General features: G+C 30.7%; 1 protein-coding gene across 4 annotated transcripts in view; it reads left to right on the top strand.

Moving 5' to 3' along the window:
• Positions 1–18,001, top strand: part of LOC106678342 (TOX high mobility group box family member 3) — a 387,189-nt gene that overhangs the window by 290,329 nt on the left and 78,859 nt on the right. Inside the window, exon 2 of one of the 4 annotated variants that reach the window (XM_014416798.3) lies at positions 9,607–9,668. The exons of 2 other annotated variants lie outside the window; for them this stretch is intronic. Coding sequence is in view for 1 of the 2 variants with exons in the window: in XM_014416797.3 (XP_014272283.1) it covers positions 17,569–17,634 (66 nt within the window). In the remaining variant the exon portion in view is untranslated. Of the gene's footprint in view, positions 1–9,606; positions 9,669–17,528; positions 17,635–18,001 lie in introns of those variants that run through there. One more of the 4 variants, XM_014416797.3, reaches the window with a different exon arrangement.

The raw sequence follows: 18,001 nt of genomic DNA, 5'->3' as shown, positions 1-18,001 counted from the left end.
TATTAATTTTTTTTTATAAGTTTACCTTTTTTTAAATTTTATATTTATTATCTTATTTGAATGTATGCATTGTTATATCCTTTTAGATAATTATTGTGTTTTTTTTTTAATTTTAATTAAATAGTTCTTATGTGAGAAAATACAATTTTTAGATTTTTTTGTGTATATATAGTTATTTTACTAAACTTTATATTTTAATTAAATTGTATGTTTCTTAAAGGGGGGGGGGAAAGAGGAAAGAAGGAAAGACGTAATGTTTAAGAGAGGAAAAATGAAAAAAAAAAATTTTTAAATCAAATATAGAAAGAAAAAAATCTCTAAAATATAGATACAAAAAAATCATATATTAATATTATAAGTCTACTTGTTTTATATAGAGATATAAAAAAAATTGTCAGATTAGATTTAAGTATGCTATATATTTACCAAACCAATACAATAGATACGCACAACTTTTTTGAAAACAGTTTTTCTCTCCTATATTTTCTCCAAAAATGTACCTTATGCATGACCATAAAAAGTAAAATCTTGAAAAAAAGTGAATTATCTACATAGGGGGTGACGGTAGCAACGTAGTAACGCGCCTGTCTGCCAACCCATAGATTGTGAGTGATTTTTTCAAACATAAAATTATGCAATACTCAATCACAATCTCCCTCCGGGCATTTGTGAGGCCCTTTAGCCAATGGGTGGCACTCACAAAAATAGGCGTGGGAGTGACGGACCCACCCTATGAAAACCACACACATCAGGAAACGCGCGATGTATTTCTTAAGTACGTCGGCCTTGGACTACCTCGGTCTGTCGCGCCAATGAAAAAAAAATCTACATACTACCTCAGTCCTATATATTTAAACATTTAAATCCACGCTTAATCAATAGATTTTGTGATAGGTCCAAGAAAATTGGATTTTGGTCTGGTTCACTATCTTAATTTTTTATTTCTTCAACGACTTTTTCATCAAAATAGAGGAGTCTATCACTAATGTACTATACTGTATTTTCAATTAATTAGATTCATATATAAAAAAAACAATCATTAGGTAATTCATTTTATAAAAATGGCATCCTAAGATATCTGGAATATCGATCGGAAGCATTAGGTTTGATTTGATTGAGAGGCAACAGAGTCCCAGTGCGCTCTTTCGTTTTGGCCCCCAATCACGAGGCGCCCTCTGTTTGCGATGCAGCTCAAATTGTCCACAATTAGGCTGACATTTATGTTTACAATAATATTCGCGCCTGATTATAATTTCATTTGTAGCTTCCATTTGTGGAGTGTGGCCCCAATGCCTGGCAACTTCCTCATTAGGCATGTATGCATTTGGGGCACTGATTGTGTGCACTACAAGGGATGTGGGTTGGCCTTTTAAATTTAATTTAACACGGTTTAAATTTATATATTAAATGTTCATCTAGGGATGACAAGAAATTTTGAAACAACAAAATATTATAAAATGTGTTGTCCATTATGGGTTATGAAATAATCTGCAATGGCTAAGAATAAGTTTTAATTGTCGATTTCACAGTATATAGGTTCTTAAGATTTAATAATAATAATAATGAAGGCCTAAGGAACCTGAAAGTTCAATGCCGATACCACAAATCGCTCTCTGCATTCATCCTTCCCTTCCAGTGATCCTCCAAACCCAATTTTACTAAATCAGTTTTAACGAAATGCTCCCATCTACGTTTCGGTCTACTTCTCGTACGTTCATCCGCCGTTTCAGTGCTTATTAACATTTTAGGGCTCTGCTCGTTACCAAGCCCTACATTACATTACCTTACACGCCCATCTTATTCGCCGCAATGCTATAACTTGCATTATATTTACCAGGTGCATTCCCTTTAATTCAGAGTTCTGTAGCCTTATAAATTCTCCCGTTTATTAGCCCTTTTTCGGTTCAAATATTTTACATTATACTTTATTTTATATTTATTTTATAATCGTTTTGTAAATTCTATTTTTTAAGTTTTTGAATTGATTTTTGAAAGTAATTTTCTGCTACCGTAAAACCTAAATACTTGAATCTGTCTACCTGTTCAAACGTATTTCCTCGTCCACCTATATCACTGTAAGTGCTCGCTTTTCTACGGATAACTATAGATTTTGTTTTAATTATTTTTTAAATCTACTAGAAACATTGACCTGCTAAAGAAAAGAAAAAGAAAAGCAACAAAATCAGTTTCAAGTTAGAACAAAGAATTGAATAAACACGTCTCCCCTCATTATTAAAAATTAAAAAGAGATTTAAACTTTATATAAAATTATTTGTTTATGTTTTATAACTTTAATCTCAGATGGTTTAAAAAGGTTTAAATTATCTGAATAGGCGCATGCAGACAGCATAATTGCATTTTTACGTTTGCTACAGTACGACATATTCTCTCTGTCCTCCACAACTGCATTGTGTGTGAACACCATTTTTTTTTTTTTTTTTTTGTCTATGATATAATGGACAAGGAAAAAATATTTTTATTTGATTTTGTATGTCTGTACGACTTCCATATTTTTCTAGAAATAATAAAAAGTAATTAATAAATAGAGAAGAAAAATAAATAAAGATTTCCAGAAATAAATTCACTAACTACTGATTTTTCAGTATATATTTCATGAAATGTTACTATCTAAATCTTATCTCGGGAATTATTAAACGTAAACAGCTTTATTAGTGTACATGTTTTAGCGAATTTAATCTACTTTAAATGATGTTACATTTGATTTTCTAGTATATTTGGTAGTTTTAAAGATGGAGCTGTGAATGAAAAATTAATTTTTTTAGCATTTTGAAACAGCCGCAATTTTGTATTTTTTAATTATACTTGGCATACTCATCGATTTTAACTAGTGATAAAATAACTTAATTTGCTTCGGGCTCTACATCATCTTAACTCAATAAATGGATTTTTTAAAATATTTTTAATCAAATTATAACTGAGACGTTGATGCAAACTAGTATTATACAGATTCCTCGTTACAAACAATTACTATTCCTCCTAATTCTATTCAGTATTAGAGAGGCACATTCTAAACTCCCTCACATTTAATATTCAAATGGAATCAATTTGCTCAAGGCCCTGAGAACATGTACCCCCACACTGGTATCCAATATGTATGTATTTAAAACAAAAATCTACATGGGGACAATCCTCCGGGTCTAATGAACTTACACTAAAAGGTGCAAGTGGAGACATTATAGTTAATAAATATAATATCTATAGGATAATGGAAAGGGGCTATAGTATTGAATACATGAATGCATTACTTAGCCCAGCCTTCCCGAATAAATGAATACATTTCAATTGACAAAAAGAAAATGGACCCACTGAATGCATAAATAATTTCTACCGGATTCCATATGCTTTTTGTCTGAAATATCATGTTTATGTTTTTATTGAAGGAGCACTCGCTCGGAAAAGAATAATCGAAGAATTATCCGAAAGGGTGGTTCCTTCGGGAAAATCATGGAGGAGATATTTTCCCTTCGGGGTCACGGGCCCTTCCGATCCGATAGTCTGGAAAATGACGGTCCGTTATTATTGTAAATTTATGAATGTACTGTAATAACATCGGGAAGGATAACGGTAATTGGCTAAAATATCCAATATCTTTTATTTTCCTTACAATATTCGATGATTGTTATGTGAAGGGGTGCGTAATGATCTCATAGGCATCTTGCTTTGTTCACAAGGCAGATAGAATAATTACTATATCATATATTTGTTTGGCCATATTTATTATTTAATTCTGATGATCATTTTTTTTATAGTTGTTATTTATTAATCATTATATACAATTGGCCATTAGGTTATAATCGATACCTAGTACATTGTAAGGTGCAAATACCTTTTATATACGTTTATGTTATTTTAAATTCATTTCCCTAGTTTTTTATACTCTTTTACTATGTTATACTTTTTAAACAGTAGGAAAAGTTAAAAACAAAATATAAGCGATTAAATAGAAAGTAATACAAATAAATAATAAAGTAATTAAACTTAAATTATAAATGATGGAGAAATTAATAATTAATACATTTATTAAAAAATAAAATATAGACAATAAACAAATTTTATACATATAATTTAGGTTTTAAATATTGATATATGTTTTATATAATAATGTAGCATTGTGTAGCTCGTAGGTAAGGCATTATGCTACTTACTCTAAGTACTCGGGCTCGAATCCGGCTGTGGAAGATCAGTAATATCTATTTTCCGGGGTCTATCCAGCCCCATACAGTGAGTACCCTTTATTGGATAAAAATCTGGCGGCACCTCTGCAACCTTTGGTTTAGTAACAGTACTTCCTTTCAAAGTACTGCATCCCGAAGTCTTCATGGGCAGCTGTTGCGGTACAGATTTATTTAAATTTAATTTTTACTATAATATATATTTGGTATGTATCCTTTGTTGCAGTCTAATATTTTTTTTTAAGGGGTCATCAGAAGTGGTAGTAAGAGAGAAAATGTTTTGGGTCAGTCAGTATAAGTATGTATCCTTTAGTCGTCGGAAGCTGTAAATCAGACATTTTTGAAATTCTGGTGTACCGAAGATAGCTCTACACTATTCTCATAAATTCTGGTGTACCGAAGATAGTTTTACACTATTCTCATAAATTCTGGTGTACCCAAGATACTTCTACACTATTCTCATAAATTCTGGTGTACCCAAGATAGTTCTACACTATTCTTTTAAATTCTGATGAATGGAATTATAAATATACTTCTGGACTTAACTCAATTTTTTTAATTAATCACTCCTCCCTATTGAGTATTCTTCTAATTCTTCATTTTGTATGAAAACTGAAAAAGGGTAACAAAAATAGATTTTCATGGTACTATTAAAATATCAAAAAACAAAGCCTTGTGTATCTACTTCTCATGTACATGAGTAAACAACTAAATTCAACGTCCTTCAATTCTGCCATTGTCAGAATAATGAAAAATATATATATATTTTATTATAAATATATATATTTATTTTAACCATGGCCACAGTTAAATGAAAACGATTAACCTTAAAAAGCTAATAAACATTGAACTTTTACATTTATAATTAGATAAATACCTAATCTTCGGCCAAATTTTGAGTTAATAAGACTCCAATTACTTAAATCACTAGAATTTTAACCGAAGACTTCCTCATTCGGCCGAAAATAACCATCCTTTCTAGCCTTGGAATTCGCAACTCCGAACTTCCCCCGACGCCTTCAATTCATCGAACTTTTCAGTATATCGATGTATCGAATCTGTTATTGCCGACGAAGCCAGCCAGTTGTAAATAAGACATGTTATTCAGAATTATTGAGATCTCGGCGCCACAATTCCCCCGGGAGCCGGAACAGAATTGATAACCTCTATGAAAGTATGAGCCCACAAATTCGGGCATATCCTCATAAAACTAACGCCATCATAAACCTTCATCGTGCTCCGCCTCTAACTCACGTTGGTTCTGTTCACCCCCTCCCTTCTCCTATAAATTTATTAAATCCGCAAGACTTGGGCTTCCCTTATGTTGATTAATTTTTTTACAACTGAATGTATGACTAAGAGAATGTACTCCTTGAGTGCCGATTCTCTATTTATGTTGAGAAAATCTTCGTTTTTAATCACTTAATAAATGTATCTTATAAGTCATAGAAGTACTTGTTAATTTTTATCCTAAGACAAGATTGTTTAGAATTATTTAATAAATACGTATGTATTATTGATTGTGGGAGTGGCTAGTCAAGTGGTAAGGCTCTGTGCTACTAATTCCAAGGTTCCGGGTTCGAATCTGACTGTGGCAGATAATTATTTTCTGTCTCACTGCCATGAGTCATTCCTGTGGGGTATAGATATATATATTTTTTAAAATTTAATATCATCAATTAATTCATTATTGCCAAGTTTGATTGGCATATCTGCGAACATTATTTTTTAGATCTGGTTTTATATACTCACGAAATTCCAATAAGATATAACTGAAACAAAACAAACAATGATGAATTGACTTATACTAAAATTAGAAATTCGCTGCTACATTAGAAAGTCTGAAAACATAATTCAAACAGTGTTTTTAAGGAATATCAGATATACCCCACTTCGGAATTATTTACCTCCCTTCCCTTCTTGCAAAATTCAATTTACACTTTACGTTCCGTTCGTTCACACAAAATATTGTAACGTGTGGATTAATGCACGAAAACGGAAAGTAAACAATATGGAAGGGAAATAGTATGATTCGAAACGGTAGCGTTCAAGTCTGTTGCACAAGATGCCCAACACAAGGCAAGCGTGCTATAATGTGGCACGAAAAGGGATCGTAATTGGCCTGTAAATTATTTATTTATTTATTTTTTATTCAAGATTTCTTTCTCGTAAGAAAGGTTCATTTAAACTAAGCAGTGGGAAAAAACTTGGTCCGTGGTTCCTTAAGCAGAATGTAAATACAATTGTATCTGACATGAATGTATTCGAAAAGGTTAGTTTTATTTTACAAACTTAATATTAATTTTTTTTATTTGTTTTTTTTTCATTTGTTTGCAATTCTTTAATTTATCTACCTATTTATACTTATTTATTTAATTTTCAATAGAAAATAACCCTTAATACTTTTTATCCCTTTATTTATCTTCAGGACAACCCGTCCATTATTAAGTCGAATCTTAATTACTCTAATTCTCACACCTATGCTTTAAGAACTTTGTTCTAACTTCTGAAATTTGTCATATCTTCATCCCTGAAACTATTTGTAGTCCATCTACTTGTCATTCTCCTGCATTCTGGACTGTTAAATTAGTCCAATATGCAGGATTATGATGAAATAAACAGATAAGAAGTATTAGGTGTTATTATTCTAAATAAATAAATAAGTACAAGTGGAAAATAAATAAGTGCAAATTATTTTAAACCTTTAACCGGGGAGGGAGGGGGAGGTAAGGGGGATATTTTCATATTTATTATTTTATTTATATATTCTTTTATTTTTATTTATATATCTTTCTTGTTTTAAACATTTTACTTCTATTTTTTTCTTCATAACATAAGCCTCTATCACCTAAATTAATATGTAATAAACTTAAAACAGCGAAGCTTGTCCTAATCAATTATTAAAAATAAGATTTTATATTATATTGGAGTAAAAATTTATACATAGCTATGATGTATAGCAGTAGCAGTAGCCATTACGCATTTTATAATTAACACTGTTCAAATACATCTTTCATTATTAATAAGTTAGTCGATAATTTTTATAAATACCACTAATATTGTATTATATACTCGAGCAAATAAAAAATGATATGTATTGCATTGTGTGATGAAAATTAATTATAAATCCAGTGAGTATATATTCAAATTTTAATTTAAACAAATTTAATCTGAGTTTCAGTTGTTTTGTTCGGTTTTTTTTAATATTGAAAAACAAATATCAAGCTTGAATTATTACAGGGATTATGGAATATAAAAAGAAAGAAAAAATTGGAATAATAATACTCCATTGTTCTTTGGCGGGAATATAAAGCGTAAATCACCCCGTGCCTGACAGAAATTTAATTTTATTTTCAATTTAAAGACGCCATAGGGCACACACACACGCGCGCCGAAGGGGCATAAATAATAGTTTGACAGAGGGAATGAAAAAGGGACGTTAGGGGTAAGAAATTTCATTTTGGGGGTTGTTGCGAATATTAAAGCGGCGGGAAGAAAAATGAGCGCCAATAAATAGGGCGGGAAAGCTGAACATTGGAGGTGCTTTTATTTATAACTCCGGGACTTATTGGTCGTGTAAGTCGACTGTGAAGGTCTGATTAGGGTCGTGTCTTAGCTACCTAGTTCATTCCGAAGGGGGGCATGTGTCAGGTGGTTATTGGTTGGGCCCCTCACGATTTGTCAACAGTCGCTGTTAAATTTGTCTGTCAGGTTGCCGATGGGTTTTGGAATTGCTTGTTACCATTTATTCTCTTCGTAACTAATCAGGTTTTAGACTATCATAACACATTTACAATATTAAAATACACAATATTCGATGAATTGCATTTTTATTTTATTTATTTATTTATCCGACCAGAGAACTACATGTATCGGTCGATACTAAAATAACACAACAACAAAATATCAAACATAAAATGTAATATGTTTGTTACACGTTTAATTATTATTAGGGCGTTGTGGAGGCTACAACAAAGCTAAGCTAAAACTATACAATTTTTAGTTATAAAACTAATAATTTAATCAATACAATACAGCTAGCATACAAAATACCAAACTGGAAACAAAATAAAGTAATTTTTAAAAAATAAATGAAACACAACTTATAAAGGGAACTACAAGTAGACCAACGGTTGTGCAATGAGATGATTTGGTCAGAATCATGCTCGACCGCCAAATGTTTACCCACTTAGTTTTTAGATTAGACGCACTCTACGAAGCTAGGTGGACCCCAGAGGGCTCCAGTTAAACAGAAAAATAATTATCTAACATAATTTGGGACTTAGATTTATGTTGAGATTGTTAGGAACGTCCAGCATCATAATCTAGTCGGTGATGAGCTATTTCCCCGTCACGCCCCAGGAGCCCATCATAAGGCCCACCTTTATGGCTTCACTTTTCCTTGTAGCTAATCCCCTTCGTTATACTCCTTTTTCCCAAGTTCTTCCGAATCACCCATGGTCTTATGTTATATGAATGCTGCTGGAGTAGGGTCTATTGAATTTATGGTATCATTGTATGCATCATAAAAAATATAAAAGGGATGTAGTAGGCGAAGTTCACAAATTATTGAATTTTCAATAGTTAAGACTTAAAAAATTGTGAAAACCTGAAAACTAAATTAGTTTTTGCTAGGTGGACAGCATTTTTTATTGGTGAAAGTGAAAAAAATATCTTATATTACTCTTGTGATAAAGATTTCATTTGTTTGTTTAGTCTTGATTAAAGTCGTAAATCCTTTTGTTCACCAATGCCTGTGGATTGTTACAATTATAAAGCTACAAACAAACAGGCACGCGCACGCACACAAACACCTACTATTGTTGGTAAATTGTGAGGGCATTCTTCGAAAATATTTTTAATCCTAAGAATGGACTGTCCATATTGAGAGTTTGGAGGTGGCTATTTTATGATCAGATGCGAGTGCTTGAGGACAGTATGGCCTATTCTTAAGGGAGTTAGAGCAACTTCTTAGTCGAAGTAATTTCTATTAATATTAGTATATTGGGAAAAAGTTCTTTCCTTAATTCTGTAACAGCAAGATATGCATTAATGTGTTTAAGATGATTTATTTTTTAATCTTTATTTTAGTTGTTTTCGTATTTTGCTATTATTTAATTCATTTATCCACCAATGGTTATTTACAATGTCTATATATTTACTTACTTCTCTTTTTGGATTAATATGTACATATAGTATGATTGAATACTTAATACTCACTGTCCTTGAGTACGGCAAATTATATTATATCAATAAAAGTTATAAAAAAATTATATTAATATGTATAAATTACGAAATTGACTAATAATAATATGTACAATCATTTTTTTCTTTATTTTTTAATATATTTGATTTAATCTGAGAAGTTATATTTTTTTATATATTGTCTATACATATATTTCTCCTGTTTCAGGTATGAATGGATTAACAAAGCTTCTCCTTCCGTTGTGATATAGCCGTGTTTGAAGACAGCAGGTAAACGGTTTGGCAATTTTCTAATGACAATGGGGACTGATAACAAAATTTCTACCCTAAATCAGGGGCGTTTTGAATAGGGTGCCCCGGTGGGAGAGTTATGGGGCAATCCCTCACAGCGCTCAATGCTAGGTGTCCCCCTTAGCTCCACCTAGGGCTCTCTATTCTATCCCTTATAAAAACTGACATACTCTATAAAACTAGTTTTGTCTTATCCGAGATAGGAAAGCTGGATCGATTAATTATGAAAATTAATTTTATATAATAAATTAATAAATTATTATAACATAATTCTGGTTGAAATAAAAAAAAAAATGTATTATATATGTTAGAAAGTCTAAGAAAATTTCTCTCTTATAACCTTACTCTAATTATAATAATTAATATAAGTACTTCTCTACAAATAATTTAAAAATGAAAATAAATCCAATATATCTTTGTCAGTACTTTATGCAATGTCGTACAATTGAACCGAATACCATTTTTCAAATTAATGAAAAATTAGAAAGTTTTCATCTTGATACATTTGGAGATTTTTTTTTATTTCGGTGACCATTGTTCATACAATCATTTATAACTCCTCTGCATTTAATCCAAATTAATTAATTCCTGCATTAACAAAATTTAGCCCTTATAAGTACAAAATGTTAGTTTCAAATTTTTATTTTATATCTCTGGTTCTAATTTGTTTAATTAGAATTGGTTTGTTCTGTTTGGAGCAAATTTATAGAGCCCAATACTACTTCGGACTTTGGTGTAGATGCTTGAGTCTTGATGAAGTTAATTCTTTTTTTCTTAATTGTTAATAATTGATGTTAGCTCTTACCATTTTTGTTACTATAGTTACTGTCTTATCACCTTATCTATAAATTCATTTATATCGTTTCAATAGTGTTCAATTAATGTATATACATCCTCAAATATAGCTATAGCGAAGCTCTATCCTCATAACTTAATAAAATTGTAAGAAATCAACATGAAAAAAATCCTTTAAATTATATAGTTCTTGAAAATAAATAAAACTCATAACATTGAGATGCTTCAAAAACAGGCAATGAAAATGTATATATTTTTTAATTAATCTAGTGATAATAGTTACATTTGATTGTTTAAGGAGGAATTATGATAAAAACTTTGATTGTTTTTTCAATATATATTACTTTGAGCTGATTGTGTTTTTCATTTTTTGTATATACCGTCGTGAAAGTAAATAAACAAAACTAACATAATAATTCTCAAAATATTAATTTTGACGGCTGTCAAACTGACATATTGCTGGTTTTTTTTGTATTTTGTGTTGACGTAACTCCAGAGATTGCACCGCAGACGGAAATTACTTTATAACAATTCTAGCTTTGGGACAGTCTGTAGGACGACTCCAGTAGAAAAATAAATACTACCCAATATACCAATATTGATACTATATTATATTATTAGTATTTATTAAATAATTATTATATTATATAATTTTTACAATGTAATATTATTAATTATTAATATTAATTGTCCTCACATTATTCTCGCAATCGAAACTTGCTTATAGCAACGTGGGTTCAAACTCATTACATATCGATTCAGGTGATTTTAATAAAAATGTATATTTTACGATAAGATCGTGTGTTGGTGATTTAATCAATCGAAATGTAGATTGTTAATATTACGATTTTATACTTAAGTTGGAATGCTTATTATTTTTTTTCTAGGACTCCATCTCTACTTATTTTTAATGACAAATCTATTAACTTTTATTAAGTTGATGATTATTTTGGAAAATTTTATTTCTCTACAATAAAATCAGAAGAGTAAAGACAACTTTAAGTTCCTTAATCACTTAATGTTCTTAGGCTTGTAAGTCCTATTTGTTAAGTTAGTTAATCAATTACTTTAAGCGATTTCCGAGGCTTCGAACAGTTTAAAGTGTTAGATCCTGTGTACTACCACGACAATCTCTGAAGGGTCAAGGGTCTAGTATGTTAAGGAAGAGCGGTTTATTGACTATACTGGTGATTTGGTCAGGATCACGCCCAACCCCAAAGTTTTACCCCAATCATGGATAATTACTTTATAGTGGCCTGGTGAACCCAAAGAGGTGCTCTAGATCCAAGGATCGTTCCAAGGCTGAAATAACATACTAAATATAACAGTAAGATTTTTTTTTTAACAAATGATTTGAGGGAGGGCTATAATCTCCCTAAGATACCACTAACTATTTACAACGCTATTGAATATTGAACGAATGTAAATAGTAACGATGAATTATAAAAATATATATGTTGATCAATGAAAATAAATAGTAATAATTATATAAATAATCCTTAAGAAGGGAGAAAAAAAGGAAAAGGAAAGTTAACATAAAAAACTGACATTTGATTAAATTAAATAAATAATTGGCTTTTACAGGGGTAAAATAAAAAAAGATAATTTGAGAAAAGGACGAAGAGAAATATAAATAAAATAGTAATAATTACAATAATAGAAATAGATAAATATAGAATTTTTAACAGGATGTCCTGTAGCAGCCTGGGCTTCAGTCTTCGGGATGAAAATGTATTTCCCAAGTTGTAAGTTGCTGCTTCTTTAACTCCCGGTAACTAGGACAGGAATTTTATGAACACTTTTTTGATGCAATTTGCTATTTATTACAAACCAAGGGGCATCCACTAAGCTTTCCTAGTAAGAAACTGAAAAAGGTTGGATCTTACCTTTATAATTCTTTTTCTTAAGACATTCGTGTGACATATTAATCGAAGGGTAGCAGAAAAACACCCATACAAGACTTAAATTTCAAACCTTTATTTATATTTATTAAATGACTAATTCCTTCAATACATTTGTAGAAGTTCATGAATTGCTTAGAAAAAAAAATAGAGTAACTTATTTGGGAGATGACATCCTGAAGACCACTCCTTGAGGATGGACGTAATGTATTGGAAGACCCACTTACATCTATTGCCATAATCTCTTTCTCAGCGAACATCCCTTTTCTCCCTCCCCCGCTAACGACTTTTAAATGTCCGAACTGTTATGGGGTTTTATATACGTTTTCTTGCTCTGTTAATGCCCTTCCGATTTAATTTTGTTGATGTAAGTTGTTGATTACAAGCGTAATCGGAACATCAGATGTCCATTAAACAGGGATAAATAAGAAAAAATAAGTTTCCTAGTTTATTGGTTTAAAAGATAAAGTTTTGTTGTAGTTTGATATCTTACACGCCTTTGACATCATTGGTACAAGTATAAATGAGTGATTCACTTTTCAACTTTTTTTTATTTCCTGATGAATAAAGTATGCGTTTTCCAACTTGTGATTTTTTTAAAATAATTTCCACATGTCCTTTATGAACTCCCTTAAACGAATCATCGTAGATGTTGATAGTACTCTTATAAATTGAATTTAAGAAAAACTATAAAAATGAGAGACTGGGAAAAATATGAAGTAAGGGAGTGATGTAGATTATAGACAGGCAGGGAATTAACTGCTAAATAGCTATTTTGAGTTACAAATATTTATTTATTAAATTTTTTATTATAAATTTAAATTTTATTTATTAAAATGCCATGAATTGCCACCAATCGTTATATTTAATATCATTTTTGATTCTTAAAATTCCAATTTCCAAGTCTTAATTTATCATTACTCACAATTTGGAAAACTAGCATTCATCATACTTTAGCCACAGTATGGATCGAATCTTTCATTTCACTCAGTCCCTCATCGCTAAAATAGTCACTGAGTCACTTTATAAAAAATGGCAGATTATGTTCATCTAGAAACCATGCAGTGAGGTTGAGAAAGATGTTATTTTAGAAACAGTTAGGACCAATCAAAAGCTAGAAGAAAAAGCATTAGCATTATTTACATGCAAACTTAGCTGAATTTCTGTGCGCTGAGGGACTGAGATCGCCACCTGGACAACAAAATTCACATCTCAGTCACATGAACAGAAAAAATAATGTCCGTGAAGGGAGGATAACCTGCGAAAAGGCAGAATATGAGGTAGTGTTATAAACCTTGTTTTTTTTAATGTGATATGTAAGGTTTTAAAAAGTATAAATTAAAAAATAAAGATGAAGGACTGAGGCCTAATCCGTGAGACAATCATGCTTATAATTATATTTTTGTTTCCATAATGTTTTCACATGTTGTGATGGGCTTATAAAACTAGAGTCTTTTTAAACAGACAGTTATAGCGAGCAGGTTGGTCGAAGTACGACATGTCACAATCTCACAAGAGGAGATCATAACACAAAAAAAGGCAATCCTTCCCGGCAGACCCGCCCCGCTAGTACCCCCGGGGAGCGACGGTCCTACATCACTTTTGAAATATTAGCTTAAAATGGGAAGAGGAGACTTTAAGATCGTATAATCGAGCTATATTTAAAAAGCGCCTGAAATTGAAAAACGCCATGAACCACAGGTACATTGAACCATGGTAGGTTGAAAAAAATTGAAACATCGCAAACCTGACAACTTAGATCATAGGACAGTTGAGGTTTCACTTTTTTTTTTCGTACTCTTCATCAAGAATAATAATATTAGTAGTTCGAACATATACAATACATAAAACTACTACAGTCAGTCTTCTCCCTTTGATTGCCTTGTTGCTTTATAAATCCATGATTGATATGAGTCCAGTTAAGGTGGTTTAGTCTAGCTATAGCTTATGGCCACGCCATGGAATTAATGCAACTTGAAGGGACCGTCCCGCTGGCTGAGGTTTCACTACTTTAAGTAGTATGTTCAAGTATAAAAAAAAGGAATAAATTCGGTGAATTTTGAGGGGAATTACAGCACAAGTTAAGACCTACAACTTCGAATAAGAAAATTTGAAAAATAAAAAACATTTTTTTTTTGTAGGCTTCGGACCAAAAAGTGACACCAAAATAGAGAATTACCCTTCTCACTGTTTATAGACTATAATCCCTAAATTCTACGATTATTCCGTGGCATTCTCTTACATTATTTTGGTTAAAACTACAGTGAAATTCAGGCGTTGAGAACGATATATTACGACAAGATTATGTGATAAGTGAGAATACTTATTTGCTGTAACTGTATACAATAATGCTCTGTACATATCGATTATGGTTTTGATTATGGCCTATTACATGTGGCTTTGGTTGCCCTTAGTTTGCTATGCTGCATTATATAAACTTGGAGTTAAGCCAAGGCTGGGTTAGGATTTTCCGTCTCATTAATGACAGAGACTAATGAAGCAATGGTTTTATTTCTTGAGAGTAATTGTAATTTATTTTATCGAAACCATTTTAGTACGTTTGGCGTAACCCTAGTTACGTAATTTATGAGCAGTAAAGAGTCAGCCTCAACCGTGAGAAACATTCCATCGATTCATAAAAATATGTGCGTCATATGTCATAGTTCTTTTTTTTTCTTAAATATGAGAAGGATGCAGTTTATATTTATTATTAGAAATGATGAACTGAGGAATAATTCTGCTTCTTTAAATTATGAAACTTTTGATCTCCGCTATCAGTTTCATAAGATACGGGAATAGAAATTTTATAGCGTTACTTAAAATATTACGAACTGAAAACACTAAACCAATAAAAAGAAATCTCAATGGAACATAAATGATTAATAGTTCTCATTAGTATGTTTTGATCAGAATAAAACTTGTCATTATCTTATTTTAATTTTGTTAATAATATTCAACTTTTTAAAATTTATTTATTGACATTTACAATTGTACATACATAAAAATACATCTAGTAAATTTGATGTTAGACTGTAATGATATGGTACAAGGCTTGTAAAGAAACTACCTATTGGTCAAATGACATTTTATGTTAGAAGGTCTCGAGATCATCTTTTTTTCAGGTGCTTTAGGGGATTGTCAGGAAAGAAAGAGGGAGCAAGGTTAGAAACTAGTGGAGCTGGGTGATTCAGGAACTTATAATGGAAGGACTGATATCTGGTTCGGTCTCGATCGGCTACATACGGAACATTATGTTCTTTGATTTTATTTGTGACAAAGTAAGAAGCTATTAAGATTTTGGATTGGATACAAGAGGAATTCGAAAGTTAAGTGGAGCCCCAAAGCTCAACTCCGTATGTCCAGATAGGCCTTAGTATAGTCATGTAGATCAGTCTTTTGTAATGACTTGGAAGTTAACACCGCTTGTCTAGTAAGTGTTGTAATCGACGTGCTTTATTTTCGGTCTTGTGTAATGATTCCAAGTTAGTCGTTTGTCAAGGTGTCCACAATTAAAAACAAAAAATGTTTATACCAGAACCATAGTTGATACTACCGCGTTTGTTGTCGGGGTATGTGTATTTTTAGACAATGTTGCAAGACCATTTACCGCATTTTTGTTTACAGGGGGTGAATTTATTATTAATAATTCATGTTTGTAAAATATCCCAAAGTGAATAATAATGATATTTTTTTTTTCATCCAAAAGTTTAAAAATAGTTTTTTATTACAAATATTAATATAAAATATAAATTAATAGTTCTGAAATAAAATTGTTGAAATCACCATCAACACTGAAACAAGATTTACTGTAAACAAATTACCTTTATTTAATAATTTTAATTGTATTTCATATTTTATTAGGGCCAGAATATTTGGTCCAGGATAGGGTTTTGATCTTATAATTTACAGGATGTAATATTTCTAGGGAAATTAAAGGATTAAGTCCGTAGAAATTACATAATTGAATTTAATTAAATCTTGTTTGATGAATTGAATATAGATGATTAAATAAACTGGAATAAAATTGTCAATTTCTAATGATAATTAATTTGAAAAAGGACCATATTTTGCAATTATGTTGATGACCGATGTGTTGGGCTATGATATCATGTATAAGGTATGATAATCTCTAAGGTATGAAATCTCATTTGATGATTTTTTTTTAAATTAATTTATAATGAATAGATTTTATTTTTAAAAAAATTATTGATAGATCCTTGAAAATGGCCGGAATTGCCGAAACGTTGGAGTGTTAAAATAATAAAAAAAAGTGTTGAGTCCTAAAGGATGTTTTTTTAATAACTATTATAAAAATTATGTTTCAATTCACGAAATATTGAATTTAAAAAACCTGAAAATTGAGTAATCCTAGTTCAAATATACATATATATATAACTATTAGTAGCCAACATTTCGCCCCACTCTTTTATTCTACAGGGATAAATAAAACGAGATATTTTTTTTTTTACTCTAATTTATATCTTGTTTTAATTTAAAACAGATGAAGGTCTGCAATGTGGGACGAAACGTTAGTTACTATTAAATAGTTTTTTTTATATTTTGTATACCTTTTAGACCGCCGGCCGTATTCCAACAGTTAATTAGAATCGGTCAATGGATGTTTTCTTAAATATACATGTTCTTTTTAAATACTTTGCGATATCGTCAAAAAATAAATTAATAAAAATAATAGTTTATATACAAATAATTGACTGTATAATTTCAAATATGAAGGTGGTCAGGGTTGCAGTAAAAAGATAAACAAAAATAGTTAACACTATTTATTTTCCAACGTTTCGCTCCACTTTGTAGAACTTCATCAGAGCTGTTCAAGTTGATAGCTTTGGCGACTTTTCTATAGTTAATAAATAGTTGTTAACTATTTTTGTTTATCTTTTGACCGCATCTTATCCATTATTTAAAAATAATATTTAAGTAATCCTTATTCTCTTCTCATTTATACATATTTTATACAGCATTGCATAGAATTAATTATTTTAATAAGGCTGTTGAAGAATATTGTTTGTGAAGAAAATGTAAAAGAATTTACTAAAAGGCCAACGAGATGGAAGGGGCCGTCCTTGAGTGTATAAATATTACATATGACGACGTAAATCAATGAAAATACAATCAGCCAGTTCAAATATTTGACTGCAGCAGTTGAAATCGGAGTTGATCTATGAATGCTGCCTGTCCCGTATACAGTTCTGTCGCTGATGGACGATTCCTACCCAGAAGAATCTTTGCCAGTAAGTTAAGCCTCACTTATATTCCTTTGACGAATTATACTATACTAAATTTTCTCTACACAAAACATATATTTGGCTTTCGTGTTAAAGAATATGTTTAGTAAATATTTTCGAGCGACACAATCGCGTAATGTATAGTTTTAAGCTACTATTTCATATTGATGTAAGTGAACAATTTGGGTAAGGTAGCAAATTAAAAACCAATATTGTTTTCTTTTTATAACACATTAATTGTATCAGTAAATCCTAAAACTCCTATAACTATTTAGTTTATTTTGTTAACGTTTCCTTGAATATCTATTTGTTCTTATTATATTTAACTTTAATCTACTATTATTTAAACTTGTCCTACTCAAATATTTATATA

This window comes from Halyomorpha halys, unplaced genomic scaffold, assembly GCF_000696795.3.
Source record: "Halyomorpha halys isolate HHAL.00 unplaced genomic scaffold, Hhal_1.1 Scaffold134.1, whole genome shotgun sequence".
Lineage (NCBI taxonomy): Eukaryota > Metazoa > Arthropoda > Insecta > Hemiptera > Pentatomidae > Halyomorpha > Halyomorpha halys.
This window is presented reverse-complemented; position numbering and strand designations above follow the sequence as displayed.